Below are 27,821 nucleotides of genomic sequence, written 5' to 3'. Positions count from 1 at the left end.
TTTTTAAGATTTTAAAAATCGCTTCTTACTCTTCTTTTCCTAAGACTTATGTATTCCATTTATCCAGAAGTGTCAACTAAACATTTTTGGCTCCCAGGCTTCCTGTGTTCTTGTGTCTTCCTCTTCATATTTGAAGGTTTCCCACTCACTACTATCTTACTGCATTTGTCCCTATCCAGATTGGCTCTGGATGCAAGTTCAGGCTTATGACTGAGAGATTAGGGTTTTGTTCATTTTTTTCAAGCATTCCTTTCCCTGCTCTGTTAAGATGGTTGATCTTATTTATATAGATTCTTATTTGGCCCTTATTTATTTATGACTCTTGTCGTTCTGTTAAATACTACTTGGAGTTGCTAATTCATGTTAGTGAGCAGAATAAGGCAAAAATGATGATTTTTCTCTTTACCATGCTACTCTTGATTCATATTTCTTGTGATCATCTCTTGTTTCCACCTTTCACTAGTTAAAGAATCCTTTCAAACCGATTTCTTTTACTAAGTTTTCTCTATTACAGTGCATATTTACCCCATTTGTTTCTGGATACATAGAGCATTTAGAGATTATTTAGTATTTCCTCACAGAATGTAGTATAGTACAACGCATTGGTGATTTGTGATTGTTGATGTGAAATGTTAATTTGAGATTTACAGGTAAAATCAGGTTTTGGATCATCTTAGGATGTGGTGTAGTTACGATTTCCCATTGCTTGTATTAATGAGATGCCATTTTATAGTTGAAGTGGGAGACGGGGAAGAGCAACATATGGTTTGATCTGTTTCATCCATTTTTTCTTTCTTTTTTCTTTTCTTTCTTCTTTTTTTTTTTGGCAGAGAAACTTTTCCATGTCTGTAAATAGTGCTGCTGTCCTGCGATTGACAGGACGAGGAGGAGGAGGAACAGTGGTGGGGGCTCCTAGAGGTCGAAGTTCTTCAAGAGGGCGAGGTGAGCTTTCATGTGGAAAACGTGATAACAGAGGGAAAGAGAAGTCACTTTAAACATATTTTAATACTTGATTTTTAAAAAACTGTTCTTTGACCTTAACTGTATACTAAGTGTCCTGAACATTTGTTTTCTGAACCATTTTTCAGGGTATCTGTTCCGCAACCCCTGATTTGGAGCAGAGAAGGGTAATTCTTGAGTGTGAAGGATTTGAGATGGTCCTAGTTAACTGGCAGAACTTTATCCGTATTCCCCATGCCCAGGGAACCTTGCACTTTGCCATAGCTCCCAGAAGTGCCTTGGCTGCTGTTGAGGCACTGAAGTCCCTGTAGGCCTCTATGACACACAATTTCTGTATAAGGCGGTGTGCCAGGAGTATCCCCAGCAAGAAGGGAGGCTTTAGGAAAAGCTGCCTCATCAGTACTTGGGCTGTTTTAGAGGTAGAGCAAGAAATAATAAGCAGTCACTTATTTAACCTGTGGTTTTATAGATTTGTCTCAGAAGAATTATTATTTTGATATTACTTGTTTTTTTTTGCTGTCCTGTTTCGTGTTCATTGATTTTCTGTAACATAAAGATGTTTATAATATAAATATTTAGCATTTTTCTCTTAAGGTGGTTAAGTCATAGCAGTAGCCTAAACGTATCCTGTTAAGTTTTTGAAGAGGTGCTTTAGAAGTGGAAAAATTGGGTATCTACAAAATTAGATGCCATTGTCTCCACATACCGCACCACCTAGATTGACGTGATCAAGAGTGTGGAATATTTAAATTATTTTTTTTAAGATTTTATTTATTTGACAGAGACACAGCCAAAGAGGGAACACTAGTGGCGGTGGGGAGGGGGGGATGTAGTGGGAGAGGGAGAAGCAGGGAGCCAGCACAGGGCTTGATCCCAGGACCCCGGGATCATGACCTGAACTGAAGGCAGATACTCAGCGACTGAGCCACCCAGGCACCCCTCTAAATTCTTATTTCTTAAAGTTATGCCTTATGAATAGAGTCATTTACATCTAGTCTTTACAGAGACTATATGAGATTATGTATTCTTGTGAAGAGTTTGCTTTCAGTCATCCGTTCAGAATGTGGGATTGCAGGTGTGGTGAATAATGAAGAGGCTAACTAAAGTTCTGCACCTGGAGGCCAGGTACTATTACCAAGGTATCATGGTTTTTCCTTCTGAATTTGTCAGTCTCTAGAACACCAGTTTTTAACCTGAGGAGTTGTTAGAAAATACCTCTGCAACAAATACGGGGTGGTGAGATTTAGGCGTGTGTGTACTTCAGAAGCTCTACATGCAGATTCCCACATGTAGTTAGGTTCCATTGGTCCAGAATTCATCTGAGATCTGCATCTTGGTGGTGCGGTGGTGTTTTGGAGATGGCTCTGGCCTGCTACTTTCTACAGTGCGCTGGCAGCAGAAAGAGAGGTCACACTCAGTTTTGCCTCTTATGCTCTTTAGGGTCATCAGTCCTACTGAGATGATTACTCAAGAAGTGTGCCCCCAAACCCGCTTTTTTTTTTTTTTTTGATCCTGTATTTAAAAAAAAAATTTTTTTTTAAAGATTTTATTTATTTGAGAGACAGCATGAGAGGGGAGAAGGTCAGAGGGAGAAGCAGACGTCTCCCTGTGGAGCTGGGAGCCTGATGTGGGACTCGATCCCGGGACTCCGGGATCATGACCTGATCCGAAGGCAGTTACTTACTTAACAAACTGAGCTACCCAGGCACCCAAGCCAGCTGTTTTATGAGCTTCAAGGCATCACCAACTTTGTGTGCTGAAATTACTAACCACTCTCTCCAAACAGTCTTTAAAAAGTTCTGTGTTGAGAAACAAAGATTGATAAATTTCTCCCTGTTTTGTGATTTCTTTGAAGTAGGGGCTATCACATATTATCCTGCAATCAGAATTTAAACAGGGCATGTGCAAGATAGATACTGTGACAAAAGTAGTGACTTAATTGACATTGATGTGAACACATGGCATGAAACTAGCTGAATGAATGAACTGACTTTGGGAAAAACAGTTTTTTTTAAAAGGTTTTATTTATTTATTTGACAGAGAGATCACAAGTAGGCAGAGGGGCAGGCACGGAGAGAGGGGGAAGCAGGCTGAGCAGAGAGCTGGATGTGGGGCTTGATCCCAGGACCCTGAGATCATGACCTGAGCCGAAGGCAGAGGCTTAACCCACTGAGCCACCCAGGCACCCCCAGGGAAAAACAGTTCTAAACCATTGTCTGAACTGTGATTTCTTTTTCTAGTGATTGTATAAGACCATTATCTGGTTTTGTTTTTTTCACTTAGTACTTAATTTTAATTTGTTGGTTAAGTAATGATTATTATGGCTTTGTTTAGCATGGGCAGAGCTAAAATTAGATGATTATTTTGGGTCTTTTTAACTTGAGGAACTTTGATGTGAAAATTCACTGACTTCTAGACTTCTAAATATCATGAACTACTAAAATTTAAACAAACAAATGAGTGAGGAAACAAAGTTGTCATCTTTGTATTTTATCTGGTTAAGATGTTTAATAATACAGCAGATCTACATAACTGTCAGCCACTTTTTTTCATCAGCATTAAAATGAAGTAGTGTGTGTATATTTTTAGAGGAAGTATATTTTATTCTCCCAAAGTAATCTGATGAAATCTTAGACAATAGGGCAGTTCTTTAAATACTTAGCTGTGTGAAAGATTCATCATGTTATGTATACTTGCTTTTTCTTTATAAGAACTTTATTTATAGATGATTTTGGTCCTTGTACTTTGGAGATTGTTCTTTATGTTTTACAAACTGGAGAGCTGTAGAATCTGATTATTTTTGTGTGCCCACTCATAAAACTTTAGTCTGATACCTTGAGGACCAGTACCGATGCTAGTTAAAACTGGCAGAAAATATTTTGTCTGTGGTTTGCTTGTTTTTCTGGCAAACTGAAGGCTGTTTTTCCTATTCAAATTTCCAAAATAAAACTCGTTTTCAGGATGTCATGTACTTAATGGTTTACCTGAGAAAATTGTTCTCTTTAGAAGAGGGGACTTTCACCCTAAAAAATCATCATTGTGGGAGTTCACCACAGTGTTATGTTTGTGTTGTACTGTTTCAGGATTTTAGATAAAATGTGTACATATCCTAAGGAGAGAGGTACTCTTTAACTGGGAGTCAACCTTAAGTTGATGTATATTTAGATTGACAAAACTGGAAGATAACTTTAAGATTATTATAGGTCAAGCCTAGTCCTCACTTCCATTTTATAGATGAAGAAATGGATTATCTGGATTAGTTAAAAGGGTGCCCATTGTTCCTAAGATTACCCACATACAATTGTGTGTGTTTCATAATAAGGTTGTATAAAGTACAGCTATATTCTGGGGTTTTGATAAACTTTAAGGAAGAAATAGAAATCCTACTGGATATTTGCAATAATTATTTAACTCAGTTGTTTTTAGCTTTGGAATGCATTCATGCTTTTGTTCAAGATTCATCATCATTTTTCTTCTTTTTTTAAAAGATTTTATTGACTTATTTGATGGAGAGAGACACATCGAGAGAGGGAACACAAGCAGGGGGAGTGGGAGAAGGAGAAGCAGGCTTCCCACTGAGTAGGGAGCCCGATGCGGGGCTTGATCCCAGGACCCTGGGATCATGACCTGAGCCGAAGGCAGACGATTAAAGACTGAGCCACCCAGGTGCCCCCATCATCATTTTTCTTTGGGCGGGTTTACACTGTTAAAGAAGTCACGCTACAGATGATGGCTAAGATTTCCTTTAAGTACAGCCCTGGACTCCCCACCCTTTCCCAGTTTTCTGACCTGTGTGTTGAATACAAATGGTGCGTGTTAGTTGAGAAAACCTCGCATTGCACAGAAAGTATAAAGCTAAAAGTTCATATTTGCTTTCTGCCCCCAGATTAGCAATTGGATGTACATTCTTCCAGACTCTAACTGCAGCTCTGTCATTTGTATAAGTGGAGTTATTTACTTATTTATTTTTAAAAGATTTTATTTTATTTATTTAATAGAGATTACAAGTAGTCAGAGAAGCAGGCAGAGAGAGAGGAAGGGAAGCAGGTTCCCCGCTGAGCAGAGAGCCCGATGCGGGGCTCGATCCCAGGACCCTGAGACCATGACCTGAGCCGAAGGCAGAGGCTTCAATCCACTGAGCCAACCAGGTGCCCCAAGTGGAGTTATTTATTTAAGTATTGGTCTTTGGCATGCTTTTGTCATTCAACAGGACCGTTGTAGATTTCTTTCAATGTCAGCGTTTTATCTTCTGTGACTTTATAGTGTTCTCCCAAATTATTTTATCAGAATTAATTTATTGATTAGGTTGTTTCTGGTGTTTTACATTGCAACAAACTCCTTAATATATATTTATTTGCATATTTGTGTATTTCTGTTAGGATAAGTTGTAGTTAGAATTGTTGAGTCAAATTTTGATAGATCTAACCACATTGCCTTCAGTAAAAGCCAGTTTACCCTTGAACACCTAGAGCCTCTCAGTCCCTGCATTTGACACATTCTCACCAGCCCTCTGGTTCATATTTGGTCCTGATACTTTTCCTATTTGAAGATTTGAGCAAAGGGGAAAGAGTGCCTTTGTTGCTGTGGAATATCCTTTATGGGTTAGTTCACAAAGATAACAAACCCTATGAAATTAGCCTTTCTGTGGAGTTAGATAAATTATTTTAACATTTATCCTTGGCTTTTATACTTTATCTGCTCTCTTTGCAAGCTCTCTAAATCTTTCAATTTTGTTGAAAACAATCCAATTAATATCCAATTTGTAGTAATAGTTTATTGATCTTTTTAGACTTTTACTGTTGAACTCTTATGTTAAAGAACTGAATGTTTTTTTTTTTTTTTAAGATTTTATTTATTTATTTGACAGATCACAAGTAGGCAGAGAGGTAAGCAGAGAGAGAAGGGAGGAAGCAGGCTCCCCGCTGAGCAGAGAGCCCGATGCGGGGCTCGATCCCAGGACACTGGGATCATGACCTGAGCTGAAGGCAGCAGCCTTAACCCACTGAGCCACCCAGGCGCCCCAAAGAACTGAATGTTGATACTGTTTCTTGTTCAGGCCTGGGACTGGGACTCTTATATCCGTTTCTAACTTGTTTCTTTCAACCTCCTGTGGTGTAGCCTCTTCTGTGCCATTATTGATTTCTCAGGTAAAGATCTATCAGGCCTTGCTAAATGTTTAAATATAGACCTTCTCTTTGTGTAGAGACAGAACTTCAGAGATTAATCTTTGGTGTTGAATATGTTCCAAAGTTGACATCTGAGTATCATTTTTTCTGTTTTCTTATTTTCAGGCAGAGGCAGAGGTGAATGTGGTTTCTACCAAAGAAGCTTTGATGAAGTAGAGGGTGTGTTTGGTCGAGGAGGTGGCAGGGAAATGCATAGGTCACAGAGCTGGGAGGAAAGGTAACTAAAAGATCCAGATCTTGGTATAAAGGTTTCTTTGGTGTAAAAAACATGTTTTTCTGCTTTCTACAGAGGAGGTACTTCTGTGTATAGTTACACAGTTTCATTTAAAAAATGCTGTTAATTGAGTATCAAGCTGTATAAATGATCCTTATTTAAAGGAAGAAACATTCTAGATAAATAGGTTCATGTGTTAGTGCCAGTATGGATATTTCATAGCTAATCAGATTTGCTGTTTGCTTAGCATTCAGTGGGAGGCATTGACAATTGACATTTTATTGTTCGTTGCTGTTAGTCAAAGCATCTTCTCTGTTCTTTGTGACTTTATGTGATGTCTGTTGGATGAGGGAGGGCAGTTGCACAAAGTTATGTGTACAAAGATGTCCACTGTGATGATGTTTATAATGTAGTTAGAAACAAGCCAGACAGCTTAATATCAGTGTGGTTTCTTAAATAATGGTACATCCACACAATGGAATATTTATGTAATCATTAAAGTTAGGATGATTTTTAAAATATTTAATGATGTAGGAAAATATATTTTTAAAGCAGTGTATAAAACTATGTATAGTGTGTATCTAAAATAAATCATGTATCTACTAATTAAAAATATCTCTATAAAAAGAACAATTCTGGGTCAATAGAAGCTAGCTTTTGGTAAGTGAGATAGTGGATATTTCTGTTTTCATCTTTGTGCGCTTCTGTATTTTCCAAATGTTAGGCAGTAACCATGCATTTGTTCTATAATTTGGAAAAGAAAGCAATGCTATTGGACCAAGATAGGGCAGTGGGTGTCATAGATGGTAAATCTATATATTATTCTCAAGTCTTGTTTGAAAACTTATTTTATCTTTTCTAGAGGTGACAGACGTTTTGAAAAACCAGGACGAAAAGATGTAGGTAAGGCTTGCTTACTGTTTTGAAGTATTTTTATCTGGATTTCATTGATAATAGTTCGTAACAAGGCTCAAGGATACATTTATTAAAAATTGACTCCGTTACCTGCACCTCTCCAGTAGATGGGGTTGTAGCATCACTTGCATTTGTACTTCCATGGTTATTTAAGGGCTCTTCTGTATGAAACCAGGGGTGATGAATATAACCGTTAGGATTTACTTGGTTTAACTTTTTAGGTTTGTGTGTTCTTTGCGAGGCATATATTTTCTTTATTAAGACTATCTTGTGAACTGAAATTCAATCTCTTAACTCCTTTTTTCCAATGTAGATACATCTCACGGGGTGAGAAGAAAGAAGGAAAATGCTAGAATGCTTGTTTTTGTATCAGAGAGCATTGAATATTCTTACTTTTTTTTTTTTTTAAGATTTTACTTTATTTGACAGAGAGAGATAGAGAGAGCACAAGTAGGGGAACAGTAGGCAAAGGGAGAACCAGGCTTCCTACTGAGCAAGGAGTCCAATGTGGGATGTGATCCCAAGACCCTGGGATCATGACCTGAGCCGAAGGCAGAGGCTCAACCGACTGAGCCACCTAGGCATCCCAATTACTTTTGTTTTTTATTCATCTGATTTTTTTTTTTTGATGTATAATCTTTTTGTCTTTTTTTCTTGTTTTGAGATGAGAGCAGTCAAAATAAATTATAGTTAAGGTAGCCGCTGACTTAAAAGGTGCATAGTAAGAGAACACGATTTCAGTGATTGTGGTTTATATTAAAGAATTAAAGAATCTAAAGGTTAAGACGGGCTTTCTGACTGATTAAAGGTACTACCTTCCAAACTGCCAGTAGGTGTTAATGTCTGAGAGGAAAAAAAAATGCTAATTCACAGTAATGTTGGAGTTATGAAAACCACATGCAAGTTCCAAATTCCCAGAAGTACCAGAAAAGTTCTCCAGAGCATGATTACATCTGACAATAAACATTTCTCAAAAATGTGTTAAGTATGTAAATATCACAGAGTGATTTGTGAATTTTTTTAACACTAGTAATTAAAACAGTCAAATTTGCATCACTGTTTTCATATCAAATTCATTTTAGCTATCAGTAGTTTAAATTTCTCATTAACCTGGCATTGGGAATGGTCAGTTGTATTTATATTGAGTGTAGCACGAAATTTAGAAGTCTGGGTAGATAACTTATTGTTAGTTGAATGGCTTTACTTGTATTGTAGACGATTGGATAAATATTATTTTGGGACGGTTTTTGGAACTTCTGCTCCCATCCATGTCTGATACAGTACTTTTGCCAGTGAATAGGAGAGATAATGAGGGGTAGTTTAAAGAGTATAGGGTTTCAGGTCAGAAGATCACCAGTAATCTAAGTTCTCAGATTTTCAGTAGTCTCATAATAAATGGAGGTAAGAATGCCTTACAGAATTTTTAGGATTGAATAAGAGTGTATGGACTCCTTTATTTGTTCAACAGTTACTGAATTCCTATTCCTGTGATAGGCCTTGTGCTAGGTGCTATATAAAAATTCCTTTTCTTTAGATGACAGTGTTGGTGTGTGATCAGATTTTCGAATCACTCGGTATTTAGAGGGTTAGCTGTAGAGTGGCACAAGTAGCACTTGAGATCAGAATTAAGATGGAACAAGAGATCAGGTCTAATCAAATGGAAGTTTAGGGGCGCCTGGGTGGCTCAGTGGGTTAAAGCCTCTGCCTTCGGCTTGGATCATGGTCCCAGGGTCCTGGGATCGAGCCCCGCATCGGGCTCTCTGCTCAGCGCGGAGCCTGCTTCCCTTCCTCTCTCTCTGCCTGCCTCTCTTCATACTTGTGATCTCCGTCTGTCAAATAAATAAATAAAATCTTGAAAAAACAAAAAAAACAAATGGAAGTTTAATAGCAGAAAATGGCAAGCAGTTCTCACATAAACTCTAGAAATGAAGATATGGAGTAATGGTGTCATAGCATCCTGCTGGGGAAAGGCACAGCCTTCTCAGCTGACTACGGACTCAGTGTTAAACCAGCAGCAGGATGGTGCCGAGCGCAGCATTTACTAGGACTGAAGTGTCCTCATGAGGCAGGCGCTAGGGATGCCCGCTGTCTTTTATGTTGACACAGGACAGCTTAAGTATTGTGTGCAGTACTGGGGCCACACCTGGAAGGGATCCATATGTTGGAATAGGATGTTTGGCACATTTGACCTCCTGTGATGGGGGATACATGTAGGAAGGGGGAGCTGTTTACACAGCAGACAGGACTGTGGGCAGGATGGGATGGGGAGGAGGGTTTTTAGGGATACTCTCTGCAAATATTTACTTAACAGTCATAAAAGAGGAATTGAACTCGATCTGTATGAATATAAAGGGCAGGTTTAAGGAGGCAGAAACTTGACACAATCTTAAGGTCTGATAGATAGAGTTGTCTGAAAATGACTTGGGTTGCCTGGGAAAGCAATGTTTTCCCTGTTAAGACAATAGCTTGATTTTAACTGTTTGACACAGTGTCATACTTTGGTGGTTTGGATAGAGTGTAAAGTTCCTTTTTCATCATATTTTAACTGTATTAATTCAGTCTGGGTTATTTCCCCAACCAGTCTATTAAAAATACAGGTTTTTTTCCTTTGCCTCTGTAGGTGTATCTTTTAAAAGATGAATTCCATAAAGCCAAGTTGATGTGAAGTGGTTAAGAATATAAAGAAAGTTTTTCTTACTAAAATATCAGGGCAAGTTTCACATACATATATTCAAATAAATCATAGTGGATTTTATTGAATGTTTTTTGACAAGATGCTCACTTCAAGTTGTATTAGCTGTGCTGATAATTCTGAGACTTTCTTTTTACAAGTAATCCTCTTGTTGAAAATATTTATAGATTAAAGAAATCTCATAATTGTATCGTGCACTCTTCAAGAATGTCAGTACTAAAGTAATTTGTTGGGACAGGGTGATATATTGGTCAGTTTGAGATGTGCTATGACATCAAATTAAGATAATTTGAGTATTAAATGTTCCAGAATACTAAAGTTTCCAGAATGACTTGTTGGTTTTAAAATTAGAGATGATTCATATCATATATTTGCTTTTTATTTGGAGAGAAATGGGTGTGTTTACAGACATCTGGGCAAGAATCCTGCATATTTTCTGTGAACACAGTAAGGGAGAATGTGAAGGTGGAGAAGGCCTATAACCTTGGAATTATAATTGCTATTCAGTAGGAATTGATTGCTGGGGAGGGAGAGATCAGTTCCGGTGATAATCTTGTAGTATGATTCTGTGAGGATGAAATTGGAAGATCATTAAGAAATAAAAATTGATCTAGTTGATACCAGTAGGTTCAGCCCAATATGATACCAATTAGTGCATTTTGGTATGAAATTCTTTAAGGTAGACATAGCAGCAGCTTTTGGTTATAAGGCTGCTGTTAGCAGTAGGTATTATAGGCTTATATGTGCATAAATCTAGACCTTATGATTTTTAGTAATTACTTGTCTAGTTTGTTGGGATTGTCATGCTATCTATATTGGTTTCCTAAAGCACCTTTTTTTTTTTTTTAAGATTTTATTTATATATTTGACAGAGAGAGAGAGAGAGATCCCAAGTAGGTAGAGAGGCAGGCAGAGAGAGAGAGAAGGAAACAGGCTTCCTGCTGAGCAGAGAGCCTGATGCAGGACTTGATCCCAGGACCCTGAGATCATGACCTGAGCTGAAGTCAGAGGCTTAACCCACTGAGCCACCCAGGCGCCCTCCTAAAGCACTTATAAAGTTAATTCCAACGTGGTCTTCCTAGTCATGTGTCCAAGATAGCGTCACTGGGCTCCGAGGTTAGTGAGCTAGAGAACCAGGAGTTAGAGCTGCTTTTCCCACCTCCCAGTACTTACCCCTCTTTGTGTTTGCACTCCCTTCTCCTGAAAGGATAGTGATATCTTAGCAGAAAACTTAATCCTTAACGTAGAAACTGTGATTCTCTGAAGTGAAAGAATCACGAACAGTGCTTTCAGAAGCTTTCAACTACCTAGACAGAAGTTTTTGATTGCATTTCTTAGTTGTTTACTTGTGAAAAACATTTATTAAGTAGCATTAGTATATCAACAGAGTTGTTTTGGGTGTGTGTAGAGAAGTCATATCTAATTTTCAGATGCAGAGCTTATATATACATAGTGTACTTTGGGAGTTCTGTGACTTGGATGGGGAACATGCTGGGTCTGTGGGGAGACTTTTCCTGGATCTGCTTACTTCCTTCTGTTACTTTGAGCAGCTTCACTTAAGTAGTGGAGTTGTGATCTGCGTAAGTGATGTACAGCTCTTAGGAAAAAACATACCATGTAAGTCTTTGATACTCCTTTATTTTTACAGGTTAGATGAATCTGGTTCCTTTATTATAGAAATAAGAATTCCTGCTGTCGGGGCACCTGGGTGGCTCAGTGGGTTAAAGCCTCTGCCTTCGGCTCAGGTCATGATCCCGGGGTCCTGGGATCGAGCCCCGATTGGGCTCTCTGCTTGGCAGGGAGCCTGCTTCCCCCTCCCTCTCTGCCTACTTGTGACCTCTCTCTCTCTCTCTCTCTGTCAAATAAATAAAAAATATCTTTAAAAAAAAAAAAAAAAAAAAAAAAAAAAAGAATTCCTGCTGTCTGTATGTGTTAACAACAGTTCTGGGTTGGAAAAAAATTCTATTGGTCTGACTAGTGTTTTAAGAATGCCTAAACTTTCTAAACAGCAAAAGTTTACAATTACTAAGTTTCTGTGTCCTTGATATTTTTTTTTGCTGTTATTGCTCTTAGAGCACTCCAGAGTACTTTATTTTCTTTTCCTTTTCATCAAAGAGTAGAAAAATGTTACTTGCTGCTCTGTCCTACTCTTCACAACTGATTGCCTTTACTAGGCTCGTGTTTATTTCATGAGATGATTCCTGGCTGGATCATTATCAATGGGGAGGGTTAAACCTTTCACTTTTCCTACTAAACCTGAATAAGGGGAATTCAGAAAAGAAGAGCAGCCACGAATCTACTTGAATTCTGATAGGGTAAGCTTTTTTGGTTTTTGTTTACTTTGAGCCAATACAGTCTTTTTTTTTTTTTTAATCAAAATTAAAAGTATGCAGAGAATGGTTATAAATTAAACTGGAGGTAAGGGGAAGAGTTCATCTAACTATATGTAAAATAAAAATTGAAGCAGAGAGAGCGTAATTTTCATGGAGTATTCGACTTGGTAAGAAATAATAGAGTTTATCTATTCCAACCTCCTACTGGTGAATAAACACTCATTTTGTGTTTGTAGAAAAAACTATTTGAAGCTGGAAACAGGAATTTGGGTTTGAAAATACTTTGTTGCCCAATTTTTTTGATTTATCTATTGAAGATGTTTTTCCTATTTGATATGTAACTAAACCTTTATAACTACAAAAACTTAAATATATTTGCATTTATGAGTTACTTAGGGTGTCATTTTTTTTATACCATTGTATAGATCATAGGTAAGAAGGGAATGTTTTTACTTAGGTCAGAAGCCATTCAAATGAATCATTGATTATAATTTTTAAATCACTATTTGATTATTATGCAAGGTGGCTTTACAGTAGATAGAATTTTGCATCTCCTTACAAAAATACCACTTTATTGGTTTCATTCAGGCTGGATCTGTTACTTGATCTGATCACTTTCTACCACAAATACATGAACATGTGCATGTGTTTGAGTATCATGCTGAAATGCTTTCAGAGCTATGTATAAATCTATACTTTGCTGGGTTTTTTGTGTGTAAATTTTTGTTCTTAGATGTCAAAAAATTAAGGGGGTAATACTCCAGTTTTGTAGTATGAAGAACCAGAGGAATGATCTTGTTGTCTTGAAAAAATAACAGTTTTAGAAGGATGTTCATTAAATATTGTGAAATCATCATTCTACCCAGGGAGCTAGGTTTAAGACTAGACTGATGCTTCAACTTGCAGATGAAAATGAGAGATTTGTGGTTGATTTTAGAGTTTGGCTGTGTTAAACGTAATTGTCCTGTTTTACCTTCATTAGTGGTATCATACCACTTTATTATAAATCCACCAATATTTCTGTATAAATATCTGTCATGTTGAGATGCATTGATTTCAGCAGATAACCACAGATACAAACTTGTAAGGTAGAATGTTATATTTCCAGAATGTGTATTGTTAGCTCAGCCATTTTTATGGGCACAGCTTGATTACCATGATGTAATCGGAGAGATGTAATCAGCGTTGAGAAAAGAGAAAACATGAGATATGAAGGAAAAGTAGCTGCATAACTGGCTGCGTATATTTAATACATTAAAAAATAGGGTGTAATGGAGACATCTTATTCTGTCAGTCCTGTTTCCGAGATCTGAAAATTGTCCATGCTTTGTCCGTTGATATGGATGTCCAGGTCAGTCCTGTTTGGGCTCTTGGAGACTAGAGGAGTTGGAAGTTCAGGAACAGTCTTGTCAAAATTCTCCATCTTGATTTGATATTCACCTTTGGAACCCCGGGTCAACAGAGAGGCAAAACAGTGATGTAACATGATCTCGGAGGGTAGGTAGGACGTCCTCCTTTGGCATATTTCTCCAGTGCCTTCCTGCATTGCTGAGAGGAACACAACTAATTCGAAGTGGGGAGGACTTTCATGCTGGAGCAGAGTAGCCAGAGGACTTGATGGTATAATGGAGTGATAGTAGGTTAGTGGAAAGATAAAGAATGGACATTCCTCAGAACTGATGCCATCAAGATGGAAGTCCACACTGGTCTGGTTGAGTTCACCGTTTTCTCTTTCCTGATAGAGTACAGCTGAGACCCGGACACTGGTCAGAGGGCTAGGTCGAGTGTTGGCCACTTGGAAAATTAGATTAGGTTTGCCATCTATGTGAGCTACTACTGCTAAGTCTGTAAAGCGGATTGAGAAAGCTCGATTTTTTGGCCGGGCAATCTTCGCCACAAAGGCACCTAAATTAGAAATCATTAAATTTTTTTAGAATGAACACTTAAAATATGAATACCTTTTCTGAATGAGAAGGGTATATCAAATAGTTATACATTTTTTGATGCCATGCCTTCCAAGTGAGTCAAGAGTTGATGAACACATTAATTTGGGTAGTCTCATTTGCCTGAAGAATTTTTCACAATGTACATACATCCTTATTTAAAAACTGATTTCAGAAGGGTTAAGCAGAATTCATTTTGTTTCATAGAAGTGTAACTTTGTCTTCTCATTTCTTAAAAAGTGTAAGAATGGTCATTTATTACATTTCTGCCCCCACTTAAAAAAAAGTAACAGAAAATAAATGAAATTCATTTGTAATGAGATTGTTTCAAGTTGAAGTAAAAATTAGATTCAGAATAGGATGATTTTGGGGTAGGGAGGGGACCAGTAGAATGATACATTTCGAGCAGTTTTTTAACTTTGAACCTTATATAACTTTCCCTCCCCTTTTTATTTTAGAAGGCTCTGTCTCTGTGGTGATTTCAGTGTACTTTTCAAAGTGCATCTTCTGTGTGCCCCCAAGCTGTGGGTCAGGATTTCTTAACTACTTTAGTGCCTCAGATCTTATTGGCAGGCTGGAAAGATCTGTGGACCTCTTCTCAGAATTATGCTTTAAATGCATAAACATAAAATACATACGAAGGTAGCAAAATATACTGAAATTGAGTTGAACATTTAAAAAATTATAGTACTGTATGTGCTTTTTTAATGCATTAAATAATAAAATATAGTGGTGGGTTTAATAGTGTACTTTTGAAGTACTGTAGTGTGATAGGAAAGTATCTGTGATTTCTATTTGTATCAAAGTTACCAATATTGCTGATACTATTGTTTTTTGTTGTCTATGTTTGTAGTAGAAGGACATGATGATTTTCAGTTAGGGGCTAGTGAAAAGAGATTCAAGTTTTTCCTAATTTCATGGATCCCCTGACTTTTATCTAATGACTGACCTAGTTTAAGAATTCATGTAGGGAAGTTAAGTGATTTATTACAGATTATAGAGCCAGTTGGCAGCACACTGGACTTCATTCCAGATCGCTCTTCATTTGGCCCTTTACTTAACCTTTTCAGAATATTATTGTGTAGTGTGTTAAAGCCAGATCTTCTTTTTTATTTGTTTTTTGATTTTTAAACTGTATATATATCACTTATAAAAGTGACACTAGCCCTACTTTAATTAGAGGAAAGTCTAATGTGTTATCAGGGTTTATAAATAAAATTTCATAATCTTTGTAATCATATTTCCAGTAAGGATGTGTATACTTAACTTGATCTCTAAATATAATGCTGACTGTTGTGCTCTGGGATCACTGATGAAGAGTAAATGTTGAACAGATAAACTCAGAGGAGGATATTCTAACCCAGTAAAGGGGGAAAAAAAATCAACATTTCTCTATTAGGTAAAATGATTGTCAAAATATGCGTTTAACATATTTATCCACTTATTTAACGAAGTATTTAGCTTCTCTGAAAAATGCCTTTTAGACCTCTTGTTAATATTTTTTGGTGTAAAATGTTGCTGCAAGTTAGTGTCATAATGGTCCTTTTTTTCTTAAGGAGTTCCAACAGGTAAAATTCAAGTGTAGAGTCAGATTTCTTATAATGCCACCTCTCATGTGGCCCTAGACTTTTCTTTTTCAATCTTTGACATTACCTGCTATTAATGCAAATTGAATTATTCTACAACACGGTTACTTATAACTGACGATCCCCTCTCCAAACCACTTGTAATTTTTTTTTTTAAAGAACAAAAACAATTACCTGTGATAAAAGCCTCTAGCATGAGGCCTAGGAGCATTTGTATGGCAAGTAAGGCGATTGCACTTGGACAGTCACCACTGGGGAACATGGTACCATAACCAATTGTGAGTTGTGTCTCCAGGGAGAAGGAGAATGCAGCTGTGAAACTGGTGATGTACTTCACACAGATAGTGTGGTTTTCAGGTGGGGCATCATGATCTAGTTCCAGATCACCATTCATCTCAGCTAGAACATACCAGAGCACTGCAAAGACAAGCCAATGAACAACAAAAGAAGCAGAAAAGACCAACATCATCCAGCGCCAGCGCATGTCCATTAGGATTCCCCAAGCATCTCGCAGATATGCAAGACCTCTTTGAGCACCATCCATTTGAAGTGTGCTATGGCCGTCCTTGGTGACCATCCTCCGGTAGCTCTGAGTTAGAAGAGGAGCAATAACTTTGCAGTTACTGCCATCCATTTCAGGCTGTAATTTTCTGAAACCAAGAATAAATTAGTAAGCTCTTATCTGTCTTACAGTTAATACTAATAAATTCTGAGACCTCATTCACTTTCTGCTCTTTTTGGAATGCTTCCCTGGCTACTGGGCAGACTTTCCCACTCTGACAGCTCTCTCTCTTTTCTCTTCACGGAATGGGGCATTTATTGACTAAGCCATTCAGTTGCTACCTAATCATGGCTTGCTTTAGGCTATCTGTTACTGTTTCCCTGAATGACTGTAAAAATATTGTTTGGCATTTTAATATTTCCAAGTATATTTCAAAATCACTGAAGGTTGGTGTTATGGTTCGTGTCTCTTTGACATCCTTGTCTCTTTCTTGCACAATTCCAGACATAAAATTTATTGGTTTGACTAAACATATTTGTGTAAATAACTTGATCATTTGAAAATGTAGTGTTAAACTGCCTGCATATGTTTTGAAGCTGAACTCTGCACTAGGACAGGACTGAACTTTTAGAGATCCATAGTTCTAATGTATGCATTTTAATTAGCTTATTCAAAGTTTTATGAATAGGCTTTGTTTTTGTTACTTTGCAGCCATTTTCATGGATTCTTTCCATGTCTAATGGATTGGCATCCTCTGAATATTCTGGATTCGGATTAGATTGTGGGGTGAGGAGAAAATTATTTTCTTGGGAAAATACGAGATTCTAGGTGGAGATTCCTAGATAATAATAGTTTTTGTTTGTTTGTTTGTTTTAAGATTTTATTTATTTATTTGAGAGAGAGACAGCACAAGCTGGGACAGATTGGGGAGAAAGCAAGCAGACTCCCTGCTGAGCAGGGAGTCTGATGTGGGGCTTGATCCCAGGAGCCTGGAATCATGACCTAAGTGGAAGGCTGATGTTTAACCAACTGAGCCACCCAGGTGTCCCAATAACACTAGTTTTGAGAGTACGTAAGCCAGAAAAAAAAGCTTCAAGTTTAATGAACTAAAATAACCATTAAGGCACCAAATTTTTAAACATTTTTAAAGATTTTATTTATTCATTGGAGAGAGCAAGAGAGAGAGCACGTGTGTGTGTGTGTGCACACAAGAAGTGGGGAGCGGGAGAGGGAGAAACAAGCTCCCTGAGCCTGGTCTGTGGCTTGATTCCAGGATTCTGGGATCATGACTTGAGCCACCCAGGCATCCCCCAGATGGCAAGTTTGTTTTGTTTAAGATTTTATTTATTTATTTGAGAAAGAAAGAGAGGGAGAGTGAGAGAGAGCATGAGAGGGAAGAAGGTCAGAGGGAGAAGCAGACTCCCTGTGGAGCTGGGAGCTCCATATGGCACTTGATCCCCGGACTCCAGGATCAAGACCCTGAGCTGAAGGCAGTCGCTTAACCAGCTGAGCCAACCAGGTGTCCCCAAATGGCAATTTTTTTAAAAAAGATTTTGTTTATTTATTTGACAGAGAGGTCACAAGTAGGCAGAGAGGCAGGCAGAGAGAGAGAGAGAGAGAAGCAGGCTCCCTGCTGAGCAGAGAGCGCTATGTGGGGCTCAATCCCAGGACCCTGAGATCATGACCTGAGCCAAAGGCAGAGGCTTAACCCACTGAGCCACCCAGGCACCCCGCCAAATGGCAGTTTTAAAAAGATAATTAATGTAATTAGTTTTTAGCTGTAAACAGTTAAACTATAAAACAGTAGGTATGCTTTTCTCTGTGTGTTGAGAAGAAGTCTAAGGTATGCTTTCTGTGTGTTGATTCTTGCTTATATCAAAGCTGTTTTAAGACTTTTATGTGGAGCCTCACAAGAACAGAATGGGAGATGCAGCTATGCTTTCCCTTTCTTTTTGCCACAGGACAGTGCTAGGAATTTACATTTGACTCTGCCTAGGTGCTTCGCTCAGAAGTAGATGCTCTGGAGAGTATTGTGTATTCCCTTCCTTACCTTTTGCATGACAATGGCACTGAAGACTAGAGGCATTTGGAGCAGCTTGTTGCTTGGGCTTGCTGGGTCCTTCCCGTTCTAGAGACTTTGGGGCTGTGGGCCTTCTTGTAATACTGGTATTGAACATTGGCCAGCTGGATATATACTGTCCCTTCTCCCCTGAGGCTAATTTAACACGTATTGTGATATTAGAGACATTCTCTTGTATTTTCTTCAGATTGTATTACTCATGGGACACTGGGATAATGGTTAAAATTTATTTAGAGTGGATAACCATTTTATTTTCATATTATAAAGTTGAAAGTCTTAAGTCATTAATGCTTTATAATTCATTACTCTAAGGAGTGGTCATTATCTTTTGTGTATTTTTTTTTCTCAGCACAGCTATTTAATGACTCATTTTGCTAGATTCTTAAGTGTTTTAGGAGACCTTATCTGTTGTTTTGAAAGTAAACAACAACAGCAATAATAAAATTTTCATAGGCACTGTGCTAGGTACCTTCTATATTGCATTATCTCTAATTCTTTAGTATCTCAGCAAGATAGATCTTTTTTTTTTTTTTAATATTTATTGAGAGAGGAGGAGAGTGGGGGGAGGGGCAAAGGGAGATGGAGAGGGACCCCACCCCCTCCCATGGTTGCAGAGCCCCACACCAGAGGTGAGTCTCAGTAGAGAGATCTCATCCTAAGATCATGACCTGAGCCAAAATCAAGATTCAGAAATTTAACTGACTGAGCCACCCAGGTGCCCCAGCAAGATAGACATTATTGTCCCGTTTTCTAGATGATGTCACCAAGGATTAGAAACATACACTAGGCAGAGGAGGGCCTTAGATTATTTGTATTACTATCCACATCTGGCTAACTTTACAGGTCAATTTTCTTACTACAAGAAGCTATTTATAAAGTTTGGTAAAAAAAATCTTTCCCAAGATGACTGGCATTGTATTCATAAGATAGTCTTTGACAGCCATGTTTTTAGCACTGCTAGTAGATGTTCTTCTGGTCCCCATAACTATCTCAGGTATCTGTCTTAAATCATTGTTAACCCCATACATGAGTCTTATGACAGTAATGATTAAGAATATTAGCCAGTATGTATATACTTATTATGTGGCAGGAATTATACCAAATACTTTTGTTAACTCATGTGAAGCCCATAGGCAATGCCTGGTGCAAAGTAACCTTTCAGTCTTGGTTGCTTTATTATTATTAATGTTCCTTAACTTTCGAAGTAGTAAGTACAGTTTTAATTCCCATTTTACAGATAAAGAAACTGAAGCATAGTGAGTTTCCTAGGATCCCAAAGGTAGTAAGTGTTGATGAATTCCATACCAAGTCCAGAGTTCAGAGTCAGTAATGTATTGCTTCAAAAATAGACATTTTGATCCTGGTTAGCCTTTGTGAATAATACTACATTCCATTTGACTAGTTAATTGTTTAAGAGTCATTACAGAATATTTGGTCTTTAGGAGTGTTTAGGTTTAGACCTATGATTTGTAGATAAGAAATGTATTTTCAGTTAAAGAAGACATAAAATTTGAAGATCGGCACAACCACAATTATTACATAGTCTAATCTTTTGGATATTATAAACCAGTACAAATTAAAGCAAAATGTGGAGAGGAAACTTCTTACATAGCATTTCCAAATTTGTATTTTGCCAGGTGAGAAAGTAATTTTTAGAACGTATCATACTAATTTTATAAAAGAAAACGCATTTTGACACTTGAAGAAGATATAATAAGGAACGATAATAGTCTGCGTTCAAAAGATTGTAAACCACTGCACTGTCCTTTATGGGGTTTTTTTTTTTTCTTTTGAGGTGAAATTGGTATGTAACATTATATCAGTTTCACCTTTGTTGTTTGTTGCTTCCTACCTGTGTGAAAATGCCCATCATTTACCTTGTACCCTAGTGCTTACTGCAATTAGGGAACCACTGTCCTGGTAAATGCTACTAATTGCTGATTGTTTCACCGTAGTTTTTTTTGGGAGGGAAAGCTCCGTGACTCGTGATTTTCATCCTACTTTATTAAGTTCTAAAACTCATTACTCAGGGAGATAGCCTTTCTGTATATATTATAGCTAACAAAAGTATTATCATTTGGGCTTTTTGAGGATTGTTACTTGTCACCTACAGCTTTGTAACAGACACTCTAGGCTTCAATAATTTCTTTTTTTCTCTTGCAGCTAACTAAATACATGGAAAAGCCTGTGAACAGGAATGTCAAGGCTAATATCAAAACAGTGAAGCAGTCTCCTTTTTATGTATATGCCAATCTTGTTTAGGTTGTGTGGTGGGGTGGAGTAGTTGAGAGAACAAGATTTTGATCTCCACTTAACGGATTACCCTGAATAAATCCATCTTTGCATTCATGTAAGCAGTATGGGTTAGTAAATGAACATCAGGTGGGGAATCTAGCCGACCCTGCTCTGGCTCTGTTAGTTCCACAGCCGTGTCAGCTGGGCAAGCCACCCAGTTTCCTTGGCCAGCCTTCTTATATTAAAAAAAGAGAGAGACGAAAGGGAATTAAATAACATGCTCTCTTAAAACTCTGTAAGTTTTAAAATTTATTTCCATTTCCCTCAACTGACAGAGGTTTTTTAGATGATTTTTTTTTCTTTTTTTCTCCTTTGTGGTTTTACATCTGCTTGTATGGTATTTAAAAATTACATTATTGTTGCCTGATACATGTAGATTTTCTCTCCAAGTAATTTTCATATCTTTATAGGTGTACAAATACCCATTGAATGTGTTTTTGTTTTGGTTTGTATTTATATGGTTCTCACAAACTGATCCCAGTAGAAAATAAAATTGAAGCTTGGGAAGGTTTGTTTGTATCTCTGTGTGTGGGCTGTAAAGTATTTGCTCATTTACAGACTTTGGTGGAAAAAAATAATACTTTATAAAAATGATAGTTTGGCTGCTTCAGTGGCTGTGAAAATTAGGATTCATTTTACTCATTTGGTTTGTAGCACTTAAAATTGCGTATTTTCTATTGCCATGTTGTAAGGTGGTAGTGTAGTTCATATTAAACAGTTAAGATAATAAGCTATAAATACAAATGTTAAATGATCACAGTATTACTATGTATTTGTTTATAACTGGTGTAAAAACTGATTGTATAGAGTCTTAGAATCATCTCTTACCCTCTATAATTGGGGCAAACAGTGTGAGTTCTAACTCTTATATAAGCTCAGAGATTCTTTTCTTTTCTTTTTTGAAGCTTTTTTTTTTTTAATTTTTAAATAAACATATAATGTATATTTAGCCCCAGGGTACAGGTCTGTGAATCGCCAGGTTTACACATTTCATAGCACTCATCAGAGATTCTTTTCTATTTTAATTTCTTATTTATAGAAGCATCTACTAATTTCAGTAGTAGTTCTGGCTTTAAAAAGACATTTAAAATTAAGTATTCATCACTTTTCATGGCTTAAAAATATTTTGGGGGGGGGCTCATTTGTTCTTGTACACTCATGTTGGTTTTTTAATCCCTTCCAAAAGAGAGATATCTATATATATATTTAAAAGCCAAGGAAGGGGGTAAAAACAAAAAAGCCACTGAATTTTTTCTAGGGCCTTTCCTTTCTACTGATTTCCATATTATAATGTGGAATTAGTATTCATTTAATAAAACAGGAAAATTTCTAGTAATGCTCTCAGATGGGCTATTATTCCATTTTCAAAATTTAGGGAAAAAGCATAAAGAATCTTAATGTATGACTCTAAAGGTAGTATCTTTGTTTTAAAAATCTATTGGCGATGTCTGGCTCTGTCCCTATTTGCCACTCAATTTCTTTCTCTGTTCCCCTTAAAGAAAGAAATAAGAATGAATATTATTTCATGTACTCACCAGTTCTTTTGCTGGGTCAGCCTGTGTTTGCACAGGTAGGTCTTGAGGAAACTTGCGGAGTCTGTCTTTTTGATAAGGTAACTTTAATCTACAAGTCTAGCTTGTAGGTTCTCTTCTTGGACTGGATTTACAGTTCACATTCCTCTGTTTATAATGTCGTGGGGGCTAGTTTCAGCTGAAGCTGATGTGATTGGTCACTTAGTCTGCAGGGGGGCCAATTAGCTCTGATCATGTGGAAAAGAATGCTGGTTTGTTAGGAAGTCTTTCTTTACCCAACACAAACCTTAACAATTCTGGAGAAAGCCTCCAGAACTGACTTGGAGAAGGGGTGCATTTTTTCCCTCTAATCAGGACCGGTCTTTAGTAAGTTTGCATAATCTTACTTAAGAGTTTATTTGAAAGTTCAAAGGGATAAAATTCCCTGCAAGATTTCCTTTCAGCCGTCTTTCCTTATATAGCATGTTGAAGTGTGAGATACTGCCTTTACTATTCTTTTTTAAATTTTTTCTCCATTTCTTTGGGGAAGATTTCCTTGGGTGAGGACTTCTAGGCATGAATTAATTAATTGGTTTTATTAGTTTTCTTTTCATATTCCATCTCACTAGAATGACTGCCACTAATTCTAGAACTGGTAATATACGTAATTTAGTTACCTGAATTTTGGGGAGGAGGGGCAAGGAGGCAGGCTTTTTTTTTTTTTTAAAGGCTATGTGCAGATATCTCAAGTAAGAATAAAAATTGTTTGGTACCTTGCACTTGTCTTTGAAAAACACACATACGTGAAGGAGTTGAAGAATTTTCTTAAGGCATGCTTTAGTAACGTTTAGGGGATGGTTTCCTGAGAAGCATATGGTTATGTGCAGTAAGATGAAGTGTTCAGGGTACAGAAAATTTAACTTAACATCTAAATAGTGTTTAACTAGAAAACGTCTGTGATCCAGCTTGTAGCAACTTTGAAATGAGCTGTGGGATGGCTTTGTGTAATGCCTTTACTGAGCAGTACTTTTCTCCACCTCCGTTAGCTGCTGATTTTAAAACTTTGATCAAATGTCACATGTAAGAGGATCTGAGAAACAAAGGCTGTGATTGTTCAAAGTAAAATCATGGAAGAAGGCCTGCTGGGAAAATTATTAATGTAGACCAATATAATGCTACTTAGAAGGTGAAATCCGCCTTTGTAGATTCCTTCCCCTCCCCCACAATTAAGAAAAATATTAATTCCTTCTTTGTTTTGTGAATGCCAAACATCTCAGTACAAGTTCAGACATAACATTGGAAACTTTGACCTTCAGAACTGAGAAGGTAAAAGCATAAAATAGGTACTTGTGATGTGATACTTATTGCCTACACACACTGGTAGGGAATTATACTTTATATCAATTGACAGTTGATGGATTGCGGGGGTAAGAAAGCCAGAGCAAATACAGTGTGACACTGCCTTTCAGAAAGTATGGGAGTGTATTTGCCATGTGTCCTGCATCACCATTATAATTAGCCAAGGTGGTGAAGGATTTTACCAAACTTAGAAACCTCTTTCCATAATATACTCTGTTTCAGAATATGTTAAGGCAAGAATGATTTGGCAAAATGATTGTCAAGAAAGAAATATCTTAAGGGAAGAAGGGTTCTGGTTTCTTGATTTCTACAATTTGAAAGTCTTGCTATGGTCTATAGACTGGTTCTTAGTTGCTAATTATATGGATATTGTAGACTGGTTTTGGAGTGTCCACTCAGGGGCATAGTACTCCCATTTTAATAGCCTGAGCAGTTCAGTTTCTTTCTGGTTGAAACCTCAACCAGGTTAGTTGAGATGGAACTGATATTGGCATAGATGGTATGTAAACTTCACCTTAAAACACATGGGCCCTTCTATCTAAACAGTTACTGATTTCACTTGGAGATGGCTCTAAAACATTTCTTCTGTGAATGAACATAAATGCTAGGTATCTGTTCTCTGATTTATTTTTTATTAAAAATTTTGATTAAGCAAGGTGCCAAGACTAGATACATTATTCTTTATTAAATTCAAATGTCTGTCCCTAAAGGTATTTGATTTTCTCTCTGGCTAAAGTAATCTAGTATATAGTCCGTAACTATACCAACTTGTACTTGAGAATAACAAATGCTGTAACTGGAGTGTGGTGTCCTGCTGTGTGCATGAATAATCTCCCAACTTTGCAACTTTAGCCCTGTCTCCTCTGCTCTTTCTTGCATGGTGTACTTCGCTTTCTTTAGAAGGTGCCTAGTCCCTTTCCGGTTCTGCATCAAGCCCATCTATTGATCATCTTCTTCCCCAGAGATCTAAGGCAGTGCCTGGGTGTATACTATCAGATGACTGAACATGAGGCTTGTAGGGTATGGGGTATATTCAAAGCACAAGAGGTATTTTTTCAAGGAGATTTTGATGTGCTGCAGCCCCTCCAGTGTGTCTCCCAGCCAGGAACTGTTGTGTTTTCGGGAACAACATTAATGAGTAGAGCAGTTTCTAACCTCTTAGGAATTAGGATGGGAAAAAAGTTACAAATCTCTGCATATAAGATTTAAACTTTTCCTTCCTAGCCATCCTGAGTTTTGTTTACAATTGACTATAGGGAAAGAAAGTAAATATCAACACCTGGATGGGATTTCCTTTCACTACTTTCTCTGGTGTTAGAAAATATTTTAGTGTTGATCAGAGACTATATATCTGAATAGAGGAATACAAAGTTTCTTCCTAGAAAAATTTGCACATAAACAAGCTTCAAAGTCTGTCCCATAATTCCACTTTTGCTTTTGGAGTTTGGGCACTTGTAAGTTCCAAGTCTCACAGCTGTAGATTTTATTGGCTGAGTGCCTCTTTGCTCCATCTGAAGTTTTCCATAAACACCATTTTTGGCTGTGAGTCAAACATGCACACAGGTGCCCTTTTACTGCTCTTTCTCCTTAGGAAGTCTACTCAATTAGATGAGACTAAAACCAATATTACATTTTAATTTTGTTTTATTTTTAGAAGAATCCTATTCATACTTAATACATTAAGTCAGAAACAACCAAGTATTTACTGCCATTGGGAAAATGTTTATGTATGTTGTACATTTGCATTTTAGCAGCTTTTATACATTTTCAGTTACTGTTGATATAAGAACATAACATGTATTATATAGATATAGTTTGATTATAAAACAGTCATGTTTGCTACATTGAAAAGAAGAAAATACATTTTATTTTTTATTTTTTTTTTTTAAAGATTTTATTTATTTATTTGTCAGAGAGAGAGAGAGAGAGAGAGTGAGCACAGGCAGACAGAGTGGCAGAGGGAGAAGCAGGCTCCCTGCAGAGCAAGGAGCCCGATGTGGGACTCGATCCCAGGACGCCGGGACCATGATCTGAGCCGAAGGCAGCCGCTTAACCAACTGAGCCACCCAGGCGTCCCAGAAAATACATTTTAAATTTGTCTTTCTTTATCTTTTGAAGGTCATAGATACCTTTAGGACTGTAGGTTAGGAATATTTGGGTCAGGCATTATATTTGTAAATTGTTCAATTACATTTACTTTCAGTCTTATTTACAACTTACTCTGTTAAGAATTTAAGAAGAAGTAAACTAAAAAAAAAAAAAAAAAAAAAAAAAAAAAAAAAAAAAAAAAAAAAAAGAAGAAGTAAACTAAAATACTTGGTTACTCAACTTTATTATCATGCTGGTATTATGGAAGGAGGAGGACTTTAGTTTGAAATGCTGAGAAGGGCCTTTTGGGTGTTCCTCACGGGCCACTGGAATTCTGGAGTTTGTAGACATGAAAGGAACTTTAGGTAGCATCCTCTAAGTAGCCTGGGAATGACTTCTGATATTTAGCTTTTATTTTAAATTATATTGGTAATACACAAATGTATGTATTTTTTTTAAACAAATCATATAAATCTAATTCTCTCTGACATTTTCACTCCCCACTCAGATCTGCACAAATACAAACATACTGTAATTGTTTAGGTAGTAAAAGATGTACTTTGATGTTTTAGAGCAGTTCTTGCATGCAGTATAAGTTTTAGTTATATTAGTAGTAGTTGGAAATGTTTAATTTATTAGATGGTGCTTGAAGTCATTTTTCCCCTCAAAATAATTCTAGAATAAAATTTTTATAGTGAAGTAAAATTTTTTCAGAGGTAAATATTTTGACATAATTTTATTTATTTGGGAGAGAACACACAAGCAGGGGGAAAGGGCAGAGGGACAGGGAGACTCAGACTCTCCACTGAGGAGGGAGCCTGATTTGGGTCTCAATCCCAGGACCCTGAGATCATGACCTGAACTGAAGACAAACTCCTTTAACTGACTGAGCCACCCAAGCGCCCCTTGACATGATTTCTGTTGGGATATTAATACATTTAGTCCCATCTTCCCCTTATAGAGATGTTGGTAGTCTTTGTCTATAAGCTGTGCCATGTGTAGTATGTCTTGCCATTTTAGAGTTTGTTAGACTTCGATCCCAGAGCTGCTTCTTTCTCCATTAGTTTTTCTGGAATTTTTGCTTCTTCCAGTGGGTTAAATTTGTGAGTAAACCCAGGATTAGGAGTTTAATACCTATGTTTTTTGTGTTTTTTTTGGTAAAGATTTTATTTATTTATTTGACAGACACAGCGAGAGAAGGAACACAAGCAGGGGCTGTGGGAGAGGGAGAAGCAGACTCCCCACTGAGCAGGGAGCCCCATGTGGGGCTTGATCCCAGGACCCTGGGATCATGACCCAATCTGAAGGCAGATGCCTAATGACTTAGCCACCCAGGTGCCCTGAACACCCATGTTCTATTTCTGATTTGGTCACTACTCAACTGTGTGATCTTGGGAAACTCCCTCTACAGGTATCCCTTTCTTTATAGGAACAAAAGAGATGATAATGTTTAACTTAATTTTTGTGGTTAAAATGATGATTAGATGAGATAAATGGATGCATTTGTTTACATGTTTGTCTCTGAGTTATGGACCTGGGGGTTAGATGCTGTGTCTAAGTCTACTTTATTTTTAATCCTTCATCTTTAATTGTGTTTGTCTATAGAGGAAGCACTCATGTTAATGTTTCTTAGAGGTCTGAGTAAAACAGGTAAAAATGGTAAAGTTAGTACTGTTTTTTTTTTTTTTTTTTTTAAAGAATTTTATTTATTTATTTGACAGACAGAGATCACAAGCAGGCAGAGAGGCAGGCAGAGAGAGAGGAGGAAGCAGGCTCCCTGCTGAGCAGAGAGCCCGATGCGGGGCTCGATCCCAGGACTCTGGGATCATGACCTGAGCCGAAGGCAGAGGCTTTAACCCACTGAGCCACCCAGGCGCCCCATTAGTACTGTTTTTATGGGAGAATATTTGGTAGTGCTTACTGAAGTTGAATATACCTTATTTCACTTCTGGCAATTTCACTTCTAGGCATAGACCAACAGAAATACAAACATACTAAATTTCATATCCAGGAACGCTCATAGCAGCACAATTTGTACAGCAGAGAACTAGAAACAACCTAAATCAGCAACAGAGTAATATATTGTGGTCTGTCCATACAGTGAGATCCCGTTAGCAGTGTAAAAGAATAAACTGTGGTTCTCTGTAGCATTGTGGA

General features: G+C 37.4%; 2 protein-coding genes across 4 annotated transcripts in view; one reads left to right on the top strand and one right to left on the bottom strand.

Annotated features, from left to right (window-relative positions):
* The window catches only part of GIGYF2 (GRB10 interacting GYF protein 2), a 145,952-nt gene that overhangs the window by 51,353 nt on the left and 66,778 nt on the right, over positions 1-27,821 (top strand). For all 3 annotated transcript variants that reach the window (XM_080797888.1, XM_080797890.1, XM_080797889.1), the window contains 3 exons: positions 831-942; positions 6,252-6,363; positions 7,223-7,263. In XM_080797888.1, coding sequence (XP_080654014.1) covers positions 831-942; positions 6,252-6,363; positions 7,223-7,263 — 265 coding nt within the window. The remainder of the gene's footprint in view (positions 1-830; positions 943-6,251; positions 6,364-7,222; positions 7,264-27,821) is intronic.
* KCNJ13 (potassium inwardly rectifying channel subfamily J member 13) lies at positions 13,386-16,473 on the bottom strand. The gene is made up of 2 exons (XM_080797893.1): positions 16,004-16,473; positions 13,386-14,205 (listed from the first exon to the last, which is right to left on the bottom strand). Exons 1-2 carry the CDS (start codon positions 16,461-16,463, stop codon positions 13,583-13,585), a joined length of 1,083 nt encoding a protein of 360 aa, XP_080654019.1. The 5' UTR covers positions 16,464-16,473; the 3' UTR covers positions 13,386-13,582.

The sequence above is a fragment of the Martes martes genome, assembly GCF_963455335.1.
Source record: "Martes martes genome assembly, chromosome: 3".
Taxonomy (NCBI): Eukaryota; Metazoa; Chordata; class Mammalia; order Carnivora; family Mustelidae; genus Martes; species Martes martes.
The sequence above is the reverse complement of the archived record's forward strand: the minus strand, read 5'-3'. Positions and strand labels throughout refer to the sequence as shown.

Excerpts from the sequence above, each read along its gene's own strand:
- KCNJ13 (XM_080797893.1), bottom strand. The coding sequence starts at position 16,463 with ATGGATGGCAGTAACTGCAAAGTTATTGCTCCTCTTCTAACTCAGAGC. Across the intron at positions 14,206-16,003 it reads GCTAGAGGCTTTTATCACAG|GTGCCTTTGTGGCGAAGATT; the intron begins GTAATTGTTTTT and ends TTTCTAATTTAG.